The sequence below is a fragment of the Rhinopithecus bieti genome, unplaced genomic scaffold, assembly GCF_001698545.2.
Source record: "Rhinopithecus bieti isolate Rb0 unplaced genomic scaffold, ASM169854v2 scaffold_51905, whole genome shotgun sequence".
Lineage (NCBI taxonomy): Eukaryota > Metazoa > Chordata > Mammalia > Primates > Cercopithecidae > Rhinopithecus > Rhinopithecus bieti.
In genome coordinates this window covers 3,483,118-3,503,165 of record NW_016821253.1, presented here as the reverse complement: position 1 = coordinate 3,503,165, position 20,048 = coordinate 3,483,118, and the positions used below count along the sequence as shown (strand labels likewise).

Genomic DNA, 20,048 nt, shown 5'->3' with positions numbered 1-20,048 from the left:
GCGTTCTGATGTGAGGCCCTTCTGACCCTCCAAGTGAAGTTGCTTCTCTGCTCTGTGTCTCTCTCTCCTCCAACAGCTTGTTCTGCCTGCGCACTATTTGCTGATGTGTTATCTCCAGGGATTCTTGACTTTCTCACCTTCACCCCCAGGGCCTGACAAAACACATGGCAGGTGTGCAAAAGGCTTGTTAGAAGACCTTAAGAAAATTAAAGTGGTTTAAAATAATTGGAAAACAATGTTTGCCAATGGAGACTTTTATTTTGAGACGGAATCTCACTCTGTCGCCCAGATGCAACCTCCACCTCTCGAGTTCAAGCGATTCTTCTGCTTCAGCCTCCTGAGTAGCTATAGGCGCAGGCGACCACGCCCGGCTAACTTCTGTATTTTTTTAGTAGAGCTGAGGGTTTCATCATATTGGTCAGGATGGTCTCGATTTCCTGACCTGGTGATCCACCCGCCTTGACCTCCCAAAGTGCTGAGATTACAGGCGTGAGCCACTGCGCCCCGCCAACCCATGGAGACTTTTAAAATAACTTGATTTGCTTACAGAGCAAAAGGTCAAATAGGGAGCAGAATCCTAAAAGTTGTGTTCTCAACTCAGTTTTCTCCCGGGTCGTGGTGCTTGAGGCACTGGACACGCCCTGGTTAAACACCCACGTGCAGTGGAGCAGGGAGGGGACGCGACCCTTCGGGAGTGTGCGCCCGACGGCAAGGCGAGGAATGCGGATTCCACGGCCTCCCCTCTCGCCCTCCTCTGTGCTTATTCTAATTCATGAATCCTAACATCTTTCTTCCCATTAAAAAATGTGCATTCATTCATTTGGCCACAGCCCTGACTGCAGATCCGCATCCCGGGAGCTCTCGAGGAGCCGCGGTTACCGCACGTGGGCGCCGGGCGCCAGGGGGTTCAAGGGCTTCCCGCCGTGACCCGAGCGCGCCGGGGCTTGGCACCCGAACGGCGACCTGGGGGCGGGGAGAGAAGGGGCCCCACACGGACCATCTCGACCTTCCTCTGCGGGGCTCAGGGCTTCAGCCCGGTCAGGTGCGCCTAAGGCCCCGCTCCCACAGGCCCCGCCCCATCCCAGACCTCGCCAGACTTCGGGACCTCAGCCCTCCCCCGCTTCTTCAAGTACCGACAGGAAGTTGACGAGTTTGGGCTCGTCGGGGACCGGGCTCCAGGCTCCGCCCGGCGACCCCTCCCCTCCTTAGGCCCCGGCTCTCATCAGGACTCCGCCCAGACGTGCGTCATCTTTCCGCGCCGCGGACTGAAGTGCGGTGGTGAGCGCTGCCGGGTCGCGCCCACGCTGGGCCGGGAGTCCAAATGCTTCCCGGTGCCGGGAGTGAGCGATGAGCTGGCTTGTGTTCCTGGCCCACAGAGTCGCCTTGGCCGCCGTGTCCTGCCGTTGCGGCTCTCGCGGGTTCGGGATGTTCTATGCCGTGAGGAGGGGCCGCAAGACCGGGGTCTTTCTGACCTGGTGAGTGGCCCGCCCGCCTAGGCGCCTCCCTGCCGGCACCGGGGTCGAGGGGAGGCCGGAGCTCGGCTAATCCCGGCGGCGGGAACCTGGCTGTCCTAGTCTGTGTCGCGCGCCTTGGCTGTGGGTGGTCGGGGGACCGCCTCGTTTTCCTGCTCGGCCGGCGGGGTTCCAGGAGGCTCACGGCCGGGTACTGGACCGCGCCGAAGCCTTGTTTGGAATATCAGAAACGTTACCTGCAGGTTAGGGGTGACCCAATAAACCCTGTGTTTAATCCTTCATCTTTGTTGCAGTTAAAGTACAACAAAAGTGACACGTCCTGAGAACTAACCCCATTACCAGAATTTCGGTACCAGCTAAACTGGGACTGGAACTCAGTACCTAATCTAATCTTCCCTTTTTAAAAAGGTAAATTCGAATAAGCCAGTATTTGCAGTTGGATCCTTGTAACAACCCTTGGAGGTGAGAGCGATTATTCTCACTTGCAGGTGTAGTTCCTGTGGTCAGGAAGTTCCCAGGGCACGTAACTGACAGAGAAAGGACTTGAGCCCAGGTGTTCGGCCTCTACCACCAGAACTCTTCCCACTACAGGATATCAAAGTTCGTTACCTGTGTTCCACGGCAGCTATAGTATTGAGGAAGGAGCATCTCAGAAGTTGACCTTTTTGTTGTGATGAAATGGTTAATATTGTTTTCAAAGACCCCAGTATTTTGTTACGCTTTGAGTTTGACGAAAGCCTTACGGTGCTGGTGTGCTGGCTGGCATACAGTAGAACACAGGTGTACAGTCGGACGTGCAGGATGAAACTGTAAGGCATGATTCTGCCGTTTTCACACTAAAATTGGTCCTCCATGTCCAGTTTGCATCCTCAGTTTCGCTAACCATAGATGAAAAATATTTGGAAAAAATAAAAATAGAATACAGTTTTAAAATACCCGTAAAAAGACAGTACAACGACTATATACATTGTATTAGGTATTATAAACTGGAGATTATTTAAAGCATACAAGAAGATGTGTGTAGGTTATGTGCAAATACACCATTTTATGTAAAGGACTTAAGCATCCTCTGATGTTGGTATCTGTGATGGGGGTGGAGGACTTCTTGGAATCCGTCTCCCTCAGATACCAAGGGACAACTGTATTTCCAACCTTAAGAATCTTAATAAAAAAGGGGATAAGTTAGGGAAGGAGGAAATAACATTGCACCTCTTTTCCAGGAATGAGTGCAAAGCACAGGTGGACCGGTTTCCTGCTGCCAGATTTAAGAAGTTTGCCACAGAGGATGAGGCCTGGACCTTTGTCAGGAAATCTGCAAGCCCGGAGATTTCAGAAGGTAGTCACCTCTCATGTCAGTCTGACATTTTAACCTATTCAAAGGCTTTCATATGCCAGGTGGCATTTGATCTATATAGCTACCCTCTAGGCATGTAGAGAACCTCGAGTGATCATTTTCATTTTACAAATTAGGGAACAGGCTGAAAGCAGTTACAAATAGTGGTTCATATTACTTACAGTATTAGGGATAAGCCAGGACTCAGTTCTCCTGTTCCATTCAGCCTTTTATGCCATAATTCCTTGTCTTTTAAAAAAAGTACTTGTCCAGCCTGGCCAACACGATGAAATTCCGTTTCTACTAAAATGCAAAAATTAGCCGGGCGTGGTGGCATGCACCTGTAATCCCAGCTACTTGGGAGGCTGAGGCGGGAGAATTGCTTGAGCCTGGGAGGTGGAGGCTGCAGTGAGCCGAGATTGCGCCGCTGCACTCTAGTCTGGGTGACAGGGCAAGACTTGTCAAAAAAAAAAACTTGCATAGTTATTGGACTGAATGGGCTACAGTTGATAGCAATGAGTGTGGCTCTTTCGTGGCATGCACCTTTGTGGTGTTTCCTTTTTATTGAGGACAGAATCACACAATCTGAATTTTTTTGTTTTTTTCCTTCCCTGAGACAGAGTCTCACTCTGTTGCCCAGGCTGGAGTGCAGTGTCGCAATCTTGGCTCACTGCAATCTCTGCCTCCTGGGTTCAAGCAATTCTCCTGCTTCAGCTTCCCGAGTAGCTGGGATTACAGGTGCGTGCCACCACACCCAGCTAATTTTTGTATTTTTTTTTTTAGTAGAGATGGGATTTCACCATATCGGCCAAGCTGGTCTTGAACTCCTGACCTCAAGTGATTCACCTGCCTTGGCCTCCCAAAGTGTTAGGATTCCAGGCATGAGCCACCATGCCTGGCCAGTTTCTTCCAATTTTATGTGTTACATAAAGTATGGTTATTCAAAGTTTAAAGCCCAATATAAGATTAATGCCCAATATAATTTGAAGTTTAAAGCCCATTATGCAGACTCAGATGAGTGGGTGACAACTTTAGAGCACAAGATTTTAAAAGTATTTCTGGATCTACACTGAGGAAGTGCTCTTTCATGAATGTTACTTATAAACTTGACTACAGCAAATTAAAACTGAGCAGAGCATAATTTTAATTACCTTATCTTGAACAGCCTCTCTAGAGGCCACTGAGATGCCTGAACACTGAACAACTGCTCCTTTGAATCATCATAACAATCCTGGACAAAGCACAATTCAGAGAGAGGAAGGTTATTTCCAGAATGGAGCCCCGAAGAGTTAGTTTCCAAAGCAGGGGTGACCCTCACTCAGTGCATCTGCTTCACCCACTCACTCTTCAATAGCTTTTAAAGGAGGTTCTGTTTGAGAATGAGGACACATGAAAAAGGCTCTTTGATGTGACAGTGCTTACTGCATGACAGCCCATAAGCTGAGAGACAAGGTGTTGGGGCAAGGAAGGCAACATTTTTCCGAGAGCCACCAAGCCAAGAACATGGTGGACTAATGTCCTGAAGAACCATCTTAAGTTAATAGAACTGGAGACTTCTTCTATGTTAAGGGAAGGGGAAAGAAAGGCGGAGGTGAGATCAGGAGGTGACGGATGAGCACAGACATCTGGATGGCAGCGAGGGTCCAAGGGATTGTGAAACTTCTCAGTCCTTGGTCAGGCCATGATGCTCCTATAAGTCTTCAACATAACATTGTTACTTGTGTGTACTCCCTCCTTACCTCCTTGGGGGTTAGTTTTGGGAAAGGACCACTGTCATACTTGCTTTAAACTATAAATTCTTCCCATAGTTCTCTCAGCCTATACGATCCCACCACGGGGATGTTAGGGGAGAGTGGAGGCAGTAATGCTGAGCCGCATTCTCACTGTTACAGCTGTTCATTTTTCTACCAGATGGAAAACTCAGTTTGAGACAGAAAGCAGGTTTGAAAATATGGCTCTTTCCTTCTTTGCTGGGTTCCTGATACTTTCTTTTCATAATTTTCCTTTTCACGAATTTTTTGTTTTTAACCAATCAGTAATTTATTTGTATCTCAGTTCTTCCATGTTTCTGTTTTTGTTAAGTACTCTAAATCCTAAAGCAAGCGAGTTCTTTGTGAATCTGCTTCTTAAAACTTCAGCGATCTCCTAGTCACTGACTTATGACTATAAATTGAGATTTAGTGCCTTTAATGATTCAGATGTGTATCGAAGAAAAAGCATTAGCCCCTTTGACGGTTTTTTGTTTTTAACAGTCCTTTTATCCTTATTTTAGAATTATTGAGCTATTTTCTGGTTTTTATGGTTTATATAAGCTGATTTAAGGTTAATTTACTTAAAAACTACAATTTTGTGAAGTAAAACTTAACTGACAAGTGTGGTTTTTTCCTCCTTCAGAGTCTAGTCTGTTCTGTAGAAAGTGTCCATCTCTGTTACAGTAAGTAAAGCCAGTGTTTATATCAGTGTTAGGGTTCCACGAAATGACACTTTGACCTGGAGCGGAGTATTTATGTTTACTTCAGTAGAGCACCTAGAGGCAGGTTTTGGAGATGAGTGTGTGATAATGGAACCTGGCAGTGGAAACGCCGGCGTTGCTGACGCCGGGCCGATTACAGTCAGGTGTTGCCCAGGCTCCCTGAGCGCTCTGAGAGGTGTGGGTTGAGAAGCTCCACTAGGATTTGTCTTGTTCCTTTCTCGTAGGTGTTCTGTTTGTGCCCCATTTCTTCATCCCTGGTTTAGGAGTTGAGAGCTGGAGGCGAATCCTGTAGTGTTGGGTTAGGGTTGTTAGTTTGCAGGTAGGTGGTTGCTCCTGCATCCTTATTTTCACACCATAAAATGATAGTGTGGGAAAAGTCATTTCAGATCATCTAGCCCAGGGCCTCATTTTACAGAAGCCCAGAGGGTTTAATTCAGTGGACGGAGTTCGCAGCTGATAAAAGGTATAGCACAAATTGAAACTCGGGTGTTTGGAGTCCTGGTCTAATTTAGTGGTTCTACTTCAGTTTCCATAATATTACCCAGTGAGTGAGATATGGGCCCTTCCCACATAACCCTGAGATGGTATTAAGAATCTCTTTGGGACCGGGCGCGGTGACTCACGCCTGTAATCCCAGCACTTTGGGAGGCCAAGGCAGGTGGATCACAAGGTCAGGAGTTCAAGACCAGCGTGGCCAAGATGGTGAAACCCCTATCTCTACTAAAAATACAAAAAAAAAATTAGCCAGGCGTGGTGGCGGGTGCCTGTAATCCCAGCTACTTGGGAGGTTGCGGCAGAGAACTGCTTGAACCAGGGAGGCGGAAGTTTCAGTGAGCTGAGATCGCGCCACTGTACTCCAGCCTGGGCACAGAGCAAGACTCGTCTCAAAAAAAAAAAAAGAAAAAGAAAAATCTATTTGGGATTAACCTTGAGTCCACCCTGAAGAAAAACTTTGTTGCAAAAGAAGAACTGCGAGAGTACTGCCCCCGAAGGGACCCAGTTGCTTCCTTTTAGTTTCTGGTCTCTGTTGCCTTCTTTTTTTGAGACGGAGTCTCACTCTGTTGCCCAGGCTGGGCTGGAGTGCTGTGGCGTGATCTCGGCTCACTGCAACCTCCGCCTCCTAGCTTCATGCCATTCTCCTGCCCCAGCCTTCCAAGTAGCTGGGATTACAGGCATGCGCCACCACGCCTGGCTAATTTTTGTATTTTTAGTAGAGACGAGATTTTACCGTGTTGACCAGGCTGGTCTTGAACTCCTGACCGCAAACAACCTGCCCGCCTTGGCCTCTCAGCCCTGTTTCCCTTTCTTAATATGTCCCGTTATCTGTTTATTAAAGCTAGACTAACCTGTACCCTCTAAGCCCTCCTAGAGGTTCTTAATTTAGTGTCCATGTAGTTGTATTTGAGGCGGGGAAGGGCTGAACCATGGACATGACTCATCTTTTCTTAGATTTATTTATTTTTAAGCAAAGGAGTCTCATTATGTTGGCCAGGTTGACTCAAACTCCTGGGCTCAAGCGATACTCGTATATCAGCCTCCCAAGTAGCTGAAACGGTAGGCTTGCACCACTGCGCCCAGCAACACCACTCATGTTATATACACAATTTTGGGCCATGTTTTTCCTGGAGAAAGAGCCCCTTTGATTTCGAACTGTCCATGATCCCTAAAGGGTCAGGAACCCTTGGGAATCATTATCTCCATCAAAACCACACTTTACTTTCTTTTTTTTTTTTTCTTTGAGATAGAATATCTCTTGTTGTCCAGGCTGGAGTGCAATGGCGCGATCTTGGCTCACTGCAACGTCCGCCTCCCGGGTTCAGGCAATTCTGCCTCAGCCTCCCAAGTAGCTGGGATTACAGGCATGCGCCACCACTTCTGCCTAATTTTGTATTTTTAGTAGAGATGGGGTTTCTCCATGTTGGTCAGGCTGGTCTGGAGCTCCCAGCCTCAGGTGATCTGCCCACCTCAGCCTCCCAAAGTGCTTGGATTATAGGTGTGAGCCACTGCACCCAACCAACCAGATTTTACTTTCAGCAGAAGCCTTGCTATTGTCTTCACATTGTCTTTACCAAACTTATCTTGAGAAATTTAGATTTATTTCTCAGAGTACCAAAGTCTGAGATGGTGTGAATGGGGTCATTCCCTTGTAAGTCTGAGATGGTGTGGAGGGGGTTGCGGTGGCGTGGAGGGGGTTGCGGTGGCGTGGAGGGGGTTGGGTGTCGTGGAGGGGGTTGGGGTGGCGTGGAGGGGAAATGGGTGGTCGTGAGGGGTTGGGTGGCGTGAGGGGTGCGGTGGCGTGGAGGGGGTTGGGGGGCTGCGAGGGGTTGGTCGCGTGGAGGGGGGTTGGTGGCGTGGAGGGGTTGCGGTGCGTGGACGGCGGGGTTGGGTGCGTGAGGGGCTTGGGGTGGCGTGGAGGGGTGGGGTGGCGTGGAGGGGTTGCGTGCGTGCGAGGGGGTTGGGGTGGCGTGGAGGGGGGTTGGGTGGCCGTGGAGGCGGTCTGTCCCGGTGGCGTGGACGGGGGGTTCGTGTGTCGTGGCGGTGGCGTGGAGGCGCGGGTTGGGGTGGCGCTGGCGGGTTGGGGTGCGCGTGGCGGGGTGGGGGGTGGGCGTGGGCGGGTTGCGGGTGCGTCGGAGGGGGTTGGGGTGCGTGGAGGGGGGCCTCCCGGGGTTGCGGGTGCGCGTGGAACGGGGGGGTTGGGGTGGCGTGAGGGGGGTTGGCGGGTGCGCGTGGAGGGGGTTGGCGTGGCGGTGGAGGGGGTTGGCGGGCGTGACGGGGGTTCGTGGCGTGCGGAGGGGGGTTGGGTGCGCGTGGAGGGGGTGGGGTGCGTGGAGGGGTCTGCGGTGGCGTGGGAGGGGGATGGGGTGGCGGTGGAGGGGTTGGGGTGGTGTGGAGGGGGTACATTGCCTCGTTTCCCTCGTTGTAGGGCCACATACAGAGGGTGTTTTTAAGTCTGATTTAATGATACTAAATAACTTGACTGAATATCTTCATTCTCTAGCGTTTCGTGTTATGTTCATTGTTTCCAGCTCATGAGTGGACTCTGTCTTTCAGGGCAGGAAAATCAACATGGACGAGAATTGCAGACGAAAGCCAGCAAGCGACTCCGTGAGCCACTGGATGGAGGTGGAGATGAAAGCGCAGAGCCGTATGCAAAGTACATGAAGCCGAGCGTGGAGCCGGTGCCTCCAGTTAGCAGAGACACGTTTTCCTACATGGGTACATCTTCCTTGGGTTTTCAAATTTTAATATAACCATCCTGAGCATGTTATGTGTAAAAGGTGTTTCCCACTTAATGGGGAGAGTTTGAGCTGATGTTTATCATCAGCTCATTCTTATGTGTAAAGATTATTTAGAAATCACTAAGGCCATTATTTTATAATTGATCAAGTGGTGCAGAATTAAACTTTTGAATGTTCTTAGGAAAACCCTTACATGTAAATGAACAACCGTAATCTTCTGAAATCCCAGTGCTCCCTGTGCATGCAGTGCTTAATGTTATTAAGATAAAATGCGAAGACTCCAGCTTTTTCAAATAAGAAACACCCCGCACGCGGCTGCTTGTTACAATTGATTGGCTCCAGCATTTTAACCTTTCATACTCAGTCTGTGGAAAACAGGAGATTCTGTTTTATCCTGAGAAGCAAGGTGATGGTGAACTTTCCTGCTGCCTTTCACTCCAGGAGTCAGTTGTATGTATTTAGTGACTCACAGAATAGAAGTCTCCTTTGTGTCTTTTACACATATGAGCAGAAAATAGAAATAAGTAGCGTTAAAAAATATCAATCAGTATATTTATGGGTTCTAATTTAATTCAAGGGAAACCAGTAGAAAATGTTTTGCCAAGCTGTATTATTTATAGATACGTTTTGCAGTTATGTAAAAAAAGATCAAACAAGGATTCTTTATTTGGCGATTTACTGGTAGGAATTGAAGCAAAGATTTGTGGAGTCACGGGGAGATGAGCCGCTTCCAGGCACTGACCATCGCTGGAGGCTCGGTGGCCTGGAACATGGTGGGTGGCAGGTGCTGGCTCCTGAGACAGTTCAGTGGCTGGGCGGCAACTGTGTAGTCATGCTGATACAGTCAAGTTCCAGCTGAACTGAGGAGCCTTGCCCGACACCCACACTCCCCTTGGCTCTCAGCCCCGTTCCTGTGAGGAGCACGTCCCCATCCCTGCCTCTTCGCCACCACTGAGCTCAGTTTGCCGTCCTTCGGACAAGTATTTCCACTTCCTGTGCATGTCACCTCTGTTTGCCCTCTCGCCCAGCTCTTTTAACACTTTGCAACCTGACCTCTGCTCCCACCACACTGCTGAAGTGTCCTGGTCACCAGTGGCCTGAAAGTGCCCCCATCAGTCCTTTTTTACCTTGTTCTTTACAGCATTGGTGTGTCAATCACACCCTCTATCAAGAGGGAAAGAAGCAAAGACAGTAACTACACTTAACTAGCGGCAAATATACCAGGGAAGAAATTAGACCAGCACTGGTCAGGAGACTGGGCCCTCTGGCAGGCAGGCAGGGTCACTGTCATGCTGAGGCACTGCTTGTCTCTGGGAGGATGGCTCCCTGGCAGTGAAGGTGACCCTGCCATGGAGACAGAGTCATTGTCCTTTGAACCCTCCGTGTGGGGTGTGAACAGTAGTTCTTACTGCAGCAGGCTTTAGTTTTACAGAGTGCCTGCCTTCACCCTGAACTTGCCTGGCCTACAAGATCAAAATGTAAGTGGATTCCAAGCATAAATGTTAGGTGCCCCCTTGTAAGGAATTGAGCCTGTTTTCCCAGAGAGAAAACGCCTGCAGCACTGTAAAATACCCTCTCGGGTTAAAATGCTAACTCGACCTAGGGGATCTTTGAGGTGAATTTCAGTTTTTAGTAAAGTCAGCCCCACAGTATTTACTTCCCTTTTCCCACAGGAGACTTTGTTGTCGTCTACACTGATGGCTGCTGCTCTAGTAATGGGCGTAGAAGGCCACGAGCAGGAATCGGCGTTTACTGGGGGCCGGGCCATCCTTTGTAAGTAAACAAAGCAAGCAGAGTTTTACTGAATCATGTTCCACAACTTGTGAAAAGATGAGGCGGGATCTGCGTTTTATTTGATTATTGGGAAAACCTGCAGATAAATAGCTCTGGCAGCGGGTGGCAGAGGAGCGGCTTTGTTTCGTGTTGGGGCTAAGCGGCATCGCTTTTCGGAATGTCAGGTACCTCAGCTTTACTTCCTTTGCTTTTTTTTTTAAGACAGGGTCTCACTCTGTTGCCCAGGACGGAGCACAGTGGCACAGACACAGCTCACTGCAGCCTCAACCTTCTGGGCTCAAGTAATCCTCCCACGTTGGCCTCTCAGAGTGTTGGGATTACGGGCATGAGCCACCACACCTGGCTGTGGCATTTCTTTCTTGCCCTGTGGAGGAGTCTTTTTTTTTTTTTGAGATGGAGTCTCACTCTGTCACCCAGGCTAGAGTGCAGTGGTGCGATCTTGGTTCACTACAAGCTCCGCCGCTCAGGTTCATGCCATTCTCCTGCCTCAGCCTCCCAAGTCACCTTGGGAGGGACTACAGGCACCTGCCACCACACCCGTCGAATTTTTTGTATTTTTAGTAGAGACGAGGTTTCACCGTGTTAGCCAGGATGGTCTCGATCTTCTGACCTAGTGATCCGCCCACCTCGGCCTCCAAAGAGGAGTCTTTTTTTTTAGTGGAGATGAGGTCTCACTATGTAGCCCAGGCTGGGCTCAAATTTCTGGGCTCACGCGATCCTCCCACCTTGTCCTCCCAAAGCGCCAAGATCACAGGTGTGAGCCACCACCCTGGCCCAAAAATTGCTCATTCTTTTAGGAAACTGGATCTCCTGGTGACCCCCATTTTAAATAACTTGTCTGAGGATTTTTTGGTTCCTTGATTTCATTTCCTCCTTTACTTCTTGGAGTTTTTTAATAGCTTAGTCTTGCTGATAAGCTTTTACACCAAGTGACCTCACTTCCTCTTAACTCAGGAGTCACATGGCACACTGGAAGATGGTCTTGGGAGGCATGCACAAGGGGGCAGTCTCCGGACTTGGAAGCCATCACATTACCAGACTGTCTTCGAGGTGATGCTTTGTGTTTCAAAAGCCACACAGGGTGAAGCGAAGTGCGATTATCCAAACACACCTAGCCCCTGGATGTGAACGAACTTGAACTGTAGTGGGTAGCCGTAAGATTCAGTGTAGAGGAGGAATTTCAGCCCTGCAAAATCACCATGCACCGATGCTGACCTGCATTCTCCAGTATTTACCTGTGCCCACGAACGCAGTGAGGCAGATTTGATGTAATTGTTCCATAATAATACCACTTTACATTTCTGTTGCACTGTACAGTTTACAAAGTTCTTTTACTTTCTTTCATATTACCATTTCATTTTAGCTTGGAACCCTGGAAGAGGAGGCAAGCGTGGGTCGCACTGAGTATCCGTGGGCTTAGCGCTTGCCCGGGATACGTGCTAATGCCTCTCAGGTCCAGAAAATCAGCTTCACGCCTGACTTCTGACTTCTGGTCCAGTGTTCCTTCTATGATACCATACCATGGTGTTTTTCAACAAAGTGTTAATATTGTGGGTTTGATTTTTTTTTTTTTCCTCATCGATTTCATATTTTACTCTCATCACACTGGGCTGGGAGAGGATGGGGTTGTACCCCAGTGTATACAATTGCTATCTGTTGTCTTTCATACAGAATCAAGATCTAGGTTCTAATTGTCTGTAAGTTGAGGATTTGGATCAGAGTCAGAAGACATCAGCTGCTTCTGTTTTTGCTGGGGCAACTGGGAGTATGGCAGGAAACATACCTGGAGCTGACCACAGAGGGTTCATGTTCCAGGGGTCCCGTCTGGATACCTGAGGATCCTCCGTGGAGATGATGGCTGGGCTGGGAGCTGCGCCTCAAAGCAGATGGGATGGCACAGACCTGGGGCTGGTTCTCAGAAGCTGGAAGGACAGACATTGTCTGTTTGTTTGTATCCAGAATCCTGTGTGTGGCCTCTTTGGAAGCACGGGGCCATGGAGGCTCCTGAGCCTCAGGTTGGCCTCGTGGGCAGTTCAGTAGGAATCCTGCAGACTTCCTGTCTGGGGACATTGTTACCAGCTCTTCTTTCTGTGTCTGTTTGAGATGCTGGGCACTTGCTTTAGACCAGCAATCTCCAACCTTTTTGGCACCAGGGGGTCAGTTTTGTGGAAGACGATTTTTCCACAGGACATGGGGCAGAAGGATGGTTTTGGGATGATTCAAGCATATTACGTTTGTTGTATACTTTGTTATTATTACATTGTAGTATATAATGAAAGAATTTACAACTTGCCATAATGTGGAGCCACTAGGAGCCCTGAGCTTGTTTCCCTGCAGTTAGACAGTCCCGACAGATCATCAGGCAGGAGATTTTCATGAGGAGCGCGTAACCCAGATCCCTTGCGTGCACAGTTCAAGGTAGGGTTCATGCTCCTGTGCAAATCTAATGCCACTGCCGATCTGACAGGAGGCTGAGCTCAGGTGTTAACGTGAGTGATGGGGAGTGGCTGTAAACACTGATGAAGCTTCGCTGGCTTGCCCACCTCTCTCCTGCTGTGCAGTCTGGTTCTTAGGCCACAGACTGGTACCAGTACATGGCCTGGGGGTTGGGGACCTCTGCTTTAGACCATTTATTCTTCTTCTGCCTCAACTCTTTGCATTCAAAAAATGCCCATTCTTTTTTGTTTGCTTGTTTTTATTTATTAATGAGACAGGGTATCACTCTGTTGCCCAGGCTGGAGTGCAGTAGCATGATCATAGCTCACTGCAGCCTCAAACTCCCAGGCTCAAGTAATCCTTCTGCCTCAGCCTCCTGAGTGACTGGGACTATAGGTCCACACCACCATGCCCAGCTAATTTTTTTTTTTTTTTTTAAGTAGAGATGAGGTCTCACTATGTTGTCCAGGCTGTTCTCAAATTTGTGGGCTCACACGATCCTCCCACCTTGTCCTCCCAAAGTGCTGGGATTACAGGTGTGAGCCACCACGCCTGGCCCAAAAATTCCTCATTCTTTTAGGAAACACTGGATCTCCTGGTGACCCCAAATTTAAATAACTTGTCTGAGGGTTTTTTCTGGTTCCTTGATTTCATTTTCCTGTTTTACTTCCTGGAGGTTTTTAGTAATTTCAGTCTGAAATCTCACTGTCCATTCTTCTTCCTGAGTTTTCTCCTGGGATTCTTTCCGCTGCAGCCATAGGGCCTAACTCAGGGTCCACAGATAACTAGCTCTTACTTCCTCTGCCCTAGTGGAACCAATGAGAGTCAGAACATGCCTGAGTGTGGAAACCTGTTTGCTTCTCTCTGCTTCTGGGAGTCTCTCTGTTAGTTTGATTTTTATATGATACTTTTATATTTCAAATAAGAATACACGCTAGTTTGTTATCCATTAAGAAGAATCACTTTGAGAATTCACTTTATAATTTTATTTTCTTTTGTACTGTTTTGAAACAGAAATGTAGGCATTAGACTTCCTGGGCGACAGACAAACCAAAGAGCAGAAATTCATGTAAGTTATCAGATACATTTAAGCCTCTCATTTTTGAGCATTGAGTATGAACTTATAAACTAATTCTTTTTTTTTTCTACTTATATGTACAAGATATTTGAAGAAGAGACTGGTTTAATAGCAATTTTGAAAATAGGAATTCTGTAGAAAATTCTAAAACTTACTTCAGATAGATGTCTGCACAGGAGAATTGTATGTATAGTAGTGTTTCATACAGAGAATACAGTCGTCACAGTACAGAGGGGATGTTTCCATTTTGAAGTACTTTTGAACTTCAGTAATGTCAAAGTTGAACATTTTCTGTAGCATGACTATCGACTTATCTTTTCAAGGCAGCCTGCAAAGCCATTGAACAAGCAAAGGCTCAAAACATCAGTAAACTGGTTCTGTATACAGACAGCATGTTTACTATAAATGGTAAGCTCTCACATTTGATTTCTTCTGTTTTTCCAGTAACTGTGAAGGGAAGTTGGTAGGAGGTGTTACAACAGGGCAGGACCTGAATGGGAACGTTGAGGGGGATGACATTGGTGTGTCAGGTATCAAGCAAAGAGTGAGGATTTTGGAGTCTCCCTTCTGCTGCTCTGATGTTTTCCACATGCTTATTTCTTTGCCAGGCTCTGGAGATGCAGTCAGAAGTGGAAGTGGCTCTGCTCTAGTGTTACTTCTAGTCTGTGTGTGTATAAGTCACTTAAGATGGCGTGTTGACTGCTTCTTTGGGAAATGCCCTGAATAGGAGCATGTAGGGGATGCTTATGAGACTGGGGAAGGCTCCTGGGAAAAATGACATCTTAAGCTGACAGCTGTAGGTAGAATACAAGTTAGGGGAAAGAGAAGAGAAGGGGGTATTTCAGGCTGTGCCAAAGGCTAAAGCACTGAGGCCAGCTAAGGAAGTGAAGAGTCAAGGATGGTGACTCAGAGTACAAGTGGGATCAGTTATAAGAGGTAAGACTAAGGAGGTGAAAAAGGCAGGACTCTCAAGATTGACTCACCAGTGATCATGCATTTTTGTAGGTATAACTAACTGGGTTCAAAGTTGGAAGGAAAATGGGTGGAAGACAAGTGCAGGGAAAGAGGTGATCAACAAAGAGGACTTCGTGGCACTGGAGAGGCTCACCCAGGGGATGGACATTCAGTGGGTGAGTATCTTAAATGTTCATGTCTTATGGCTATTATGACCAAATAAGCTAAGTTTACTAGAGATTAATGGTTTATGTAAGCGGTTTCATGACATAACAATTTCCATGAAATTAATATCATAATGTATATTAAAACATATTTGAGGCCGGGCACAGTTTCTCATGCCTGTAATCCCAGCAGTTTGGGAGGCTGAGGTGGGTGGATCACGAGGTCAGGAATTCAAGACCAGCCTGGCCAGTATGGTGAAACCCCATCTCTATTAAAAAATACAAAAATTAGCCAGGCATGGTGGTGTGCGCCTGTAGTCCCAGCTACTCAGGAGGCTGAGGCAGGAGAATCACTTGAACCGGAGGCGGAGATTGCAGTGAGCCGAGGTCGCGCCACTGCACTCCAGCCTGAGCAACGATATGGGACTCCAAGACTCCGTCTCAAAAACATAAAACTATTTGAGGCTGGGCACAATGGTTCACACCTGTAATCCAGCACTTTAGGAGGCCCAAATGGGCTGACTTCTTGAGCCCAGAAGTTCAAGACCAGCCTGGATAACATAGTGAGACTCTGTTTCTAGAAAAAATAAAAAATTAGCCAGGTGTAGTGGTGCATGCCTGTAGTCTAGTTACTCAGGATGCTGAGGTGGGAGGATGACTTGAGCTGGGGAGGTCGAGGTTGCAGTGAGCCAAGATTGTACTGCTGCACTCTAGCCTGGGCGACAGAGCAAGACCCTGTCTCAAAAAAACAAACCCACCCACATACACACATTTGATTTTTTCCCTTATCATACAAGTAATACGGTTTTTTGGTTTGGTTTGGTGTGGTTTTTGAGACAGAGTCTCACTCTGTCACCCCAGGCTATGGCGTAGTCTCATTGCAACCTCTGCCTTCTGGGTCCAGGTGATTCTCATGCCTCAGCCTCCCAAGTGTCGGGGATTACAGGCATATGCCCCCACACCTGGCTAATGTTTGTGTTTTTAGTAGCGATGGGGTTTTGTCATGTTACTCAGGCTGGTCTTGAACTCTTAACCTCAAACGATCCACCTGTCTTGGCCTTTCAAAGTGCTGGGATTACATTTGTTTTGTGTCACTTCCTATATATTTTTATTTTATGATAAAAAAGGTTTACAACTAAATAAATAATCATGTCAAACTTTTATTTATTGTTTTGAGACAGAGTCTTGCACTGTTGCCCAGGCTGGAGTGTGGTGGCGCAATCTCGGCTCACTGCAACCACAAGTAATACAATTGTAGTGAGAGTATCACTAGGCATAGAATACATAGGCAGTGTGGTTTGAAGGATGTTCTACGAAACTTACATTTTGTTAAGAACACAAACTAACACCCAACCTGGGCACATGACATTACTATGACAGCTGCATGTCACCCTGTTCGTTTCTTTGGCATGCATCATAACGTTAAATAAAACTATCAGTGTATTTTATTTCAAACAATAGTAAGGTTGTGTGATTAAAGCCTTGGTAATAGAGCTTTTATTCCAAGATGGAAGCATTTTTTAAAATTATAGATCGTGTTTATTAAAAAGTGTTTTTTAAGCAATACAGAACAAATTAAACTGCAACCATTGTCTCAACCCTGCCTTGTTCTGCCTTTCCGGAACCACTGATAACAGTCTGGTAGCCTGATGTGTAAATTTGCTTCGGTACCGTAAATGTAGACAGTAGTTAAATAAGTACATTATTTTTTCTGACAGCACTGCAAGGGAAGCGTGTGTGTGTGTTGCATACATATCCATCCACCCATCTGTACATACATGTGTTTTGCCTGGAAAGCTTATCAAGTCCCATTGATAAGTGGGGGAGGAAATAGCAATATGAACAGTAAAATCCAATTTGTAGAAAAACAAAATGGAATGTTTGTAAATACATCCGTTGCGTAAACGCATGAAGAATCAACAGCGTGCTGTTGAGGATCACGTTTGGGGAGAGGAGCGTCGAAGTTGAGCTTACGCTGTGCAGTCTGTTCTGAATGGTTTTTTGTGGTGAGAATATAGTCATGTGTTGCTTATGTAAAGAGGAGTAAAAATAAAAGGGAAACATTTATCTTAACAGATGCACGTTCCTGGTCATTCGGGATTTATAGGCAATGAGGAAGCGGATAGATTAGCCAGACAAGGAGCTAAACAATCGGAAGACCGAGCCATGTGACTTTAGTCCTTGGGAGAACTTGAGCCAGTGGCTGTCTTGCTACTTGTGCTTACTGGTGTGGAAAACAGCCTGCAGGTGGGACCGTCGCGGTGATGGGCAGATGCGCCTTTCACACGGAATCAGGCACAGTGGCTTCTGTTTTCATAAAAAAATGGTTAAGTATATAATAAATTGAACATCTTTGAGATTGGAGAATTATGTGAGATTTCCGCATTGTATTTACTGGGTTCGATAACTGTTCTTGCTTGTTTTATTGCAGGCGAGCAAGGCAAATGGCCTAAAATTCTGTGGCTTATATTTTGATAAGAAATCAAAAACCCATTGGTTAAAAGATGCAACTCAGAAATCTGGAAGTGTTCTGGAAGCTTCCATTTACCATCCAGTTGGCAGGACTGAGTCTCCTGCTTGTATAGGTGACTTGTGCCCGTGGGTACCTTAGAGAAACATGCTGCCCAGGGCCTGGATGCACAGCTCAGTGGGCAGGGTGTAGGCTGGGTCTCAGCCCCACGTGCCTGCTTGCTGGGCACTTAGTATAGGGCAAAGCCTGCGTGCAGGCGACCCTGGCTGCTAGGCCATTCTGTAGGAACAGCTATGACTTGTAAAGACTAACATGCATAAATAAATCTTTCAGAAATCTATTTGACTCTTGTTTAAAACTGTGCAAATTAAAAAAAAAAAAAAACCGGTTGGGCACGGTGGCTCACTTCTGTAATCTCAGCACTTTGGGAGGCCAAGGAGGGCCGATCACTTGAGGTCAGGAGTTAGAGACCAGCTTGGCCAACATGGCGAAACCCTGTCTCTACAAAAAATACAAAAAGTATCCAGGTATGGTGGCATGGGTCTGTAGTCCCAGCTGCTTGGGAGGCTGAGGCACAGGAATCGCTTGAATCAAGGAGGCGGAGGTTGCAGTGAGCTGAGATTGTGCTGCTGCTGCACTCCAGCCTGGGTGACAGAGTAAGACTCTGTCTCAAATAACAATAATAAAAGTTTGACATGATTATTTATTTAGTTTTAAACCTTTTTATCATAAAATAAAAACAGGAAGTAACACAAAACAAATGTATAGCTTATGAATGATTACGATTGTAAGGTGAATACCTTTGTGTCCACCACCCAGGGAAGAAATAGTACTTTGCCAGATACCCCAGAGGGCTCTCCAAGTGTCCCTCCAGCCATAGCCCCCTTCTTTTCCAGCTCCTTGCCCCCAGAAGTAATCCCGACTTTTACAGAAATGACTTTCTTGGCTTCTTGATGGCAGTTTAGTCTTGTCTGCTTTTTTTTGTTTGTTTGTTTTAACTACTTCAGTGTCCATTTGCAGTCCCGTCTGTCTCGCTGTTTTCCCTGCCATTTATCTGTTAAAGAGCCTGGGCTGTTTGTCCCATGGCTTCCCACAGGGTAGATTTTGCTGACCGCGTGGTCATGGTGCAGTTCAGCATGGCCCTCTATCTTTCCTGCACATTGGCAGCTGGGTCCAGAGGCTTGATGAGCCTCAGATTTGATCCCTTTGGCAGAAGAATAGGCGGTTAGGTGCTTTGCTCAGAAAAGCACCATGTTGACAGCAGCTGATGCTCAGTGCCAAGATCCGTTAATTATTTGGGGTTATAAAATGGTGGTATTCTTATTCTGTCATTTTGCTTGCCTTTATTAGCTGGAATGGTTTTCTAAGAAAGTGTTTTCTTTTTTATGCTTGTTTGGTTATGCAGTGGTACAGTTCATATAGGAAGGCCAGGATAAATGCTTGATTCTTTGCTCTTATACACTAAGTTTTTAAGATAATGCGCTAGTTGTCTGTCAAGGAAGGTGAGCGGTGAAGGGTTTTTACTTATATACAAGAATTCATGGGCAGGGCATGGTGGCTTATGCCTGTAATCCCAGCACTTTGGGAGGCTGAGGCGGGAGGATCACGTGAGCCCAGGAGTTTGAGACTAGCCTGGGCAACATAGCGATACCCTGTTTCTACAGAAAATTAAAATAAAATCAAGTGGGTGTGGTAGAGCCTGCCTGTTGTCCCAGCTATTCTGGAGGCTGAGATGGGAGGATCACTTGAGATGGGAGGATTGCTTGAGGCCAGAAGGTGGAGGATGCAGTAAGCTGTGACCATGCCACCGCACTCCAGCCTGGGTGACAGCAAGTCCTTGTCTTAAAAAAAAAAAATTGAATTTGTGGAGTTAAGCATATTTGGTGGATTTCAATCCATTGTGATTTTTATCTTTATTTAACTCAGACAAGCTTATTCGGTCAGTGAGAGGGAGCCTCTTCAGCTTGGCTCTTGATTTCTTTTGATAAGCGTGCATACGTGCACATACATGTGTGCACAGACCACATGCACAGTTATTGATAGCTCCCTGCAGCCTGGCATGTCAAGATGCTCTAGGCCTATTTTATACAGCTTCTGCTCCAAACCTGTCTTAAAAGAAAAACCTTAGACAAGTTAGCAGTTTAACTGAGCAGAAAATAATTTCTTCAGCCGGTAACACTCAGGACCAAAGTGGTTCAAAACGCTCCCCTGCGCATTGTGTGCAGGCTGTATTTATAGCTAGAGGAAGGGAAAGACACACGTACCTGGCCAGACTGACTGCAGGTCAGCCTCCGCCGCACATGGGCATGTTTTGGCAGCCGTCAGCCTGTGATTGGTGAGACTCGGCTGCTTGGTACAGAAGTGTACTCTTAAGTCAGGTCCCAGTTTGTGTATACGTTAAGTGAGGTTATAAGTCACTATGTACAGAGGCAGTTTTAGGCCAAACTTAATTCCGTTTAACACTTGGAATCCATTATTTTTCCCAGAGTCTCTGGTAGAGATGGCATTTCAGATCCACAGTGGAGGATGCTCATTGCTATCAGGTTGGTCATTGTTTCTAGACTTTTTTTGGACAGAGCTTTAAAAAAATGCAAACATTGCACACACATTTAAAGGAAAAAATATTTTTGGAGCC

The 20,048-nt window shown here is 47.0% G+C and overlaps 1 protein-coding gene across 1 annotated transcript; it reads left to right on the top strand.

The window, feature by feature from the left end:
- Positions 1-976: 976 nt before the first annotated feature.
- On the top strand, positions 977-17,313 carry RNASEH1 (ribonuclease H1). The gene is made up of 8 exons (XM_017860310.1): positions 977-1,475; positions 2,693-2,808; positions 8,330-8,494; positions 10,191-10,290; positions 13,762-13,816; positions 14,149-14,233; positions 14,831-14,955; positions 17,020-17,313. The coding sequence occupies exons 1-8, from the start codon at positions 1,348-1,350 to the stop codon at positions 17,113-17,115; spliced, it is 870 nt and encodes a 289-aa protein (XP_017715799.1). The 5' UTR covers positions 977-1,347; the 3' UTR covers positions 17,116-17,313.
- Positions 17,314-20,048: the final 2,735 nt, after the last annotated feature.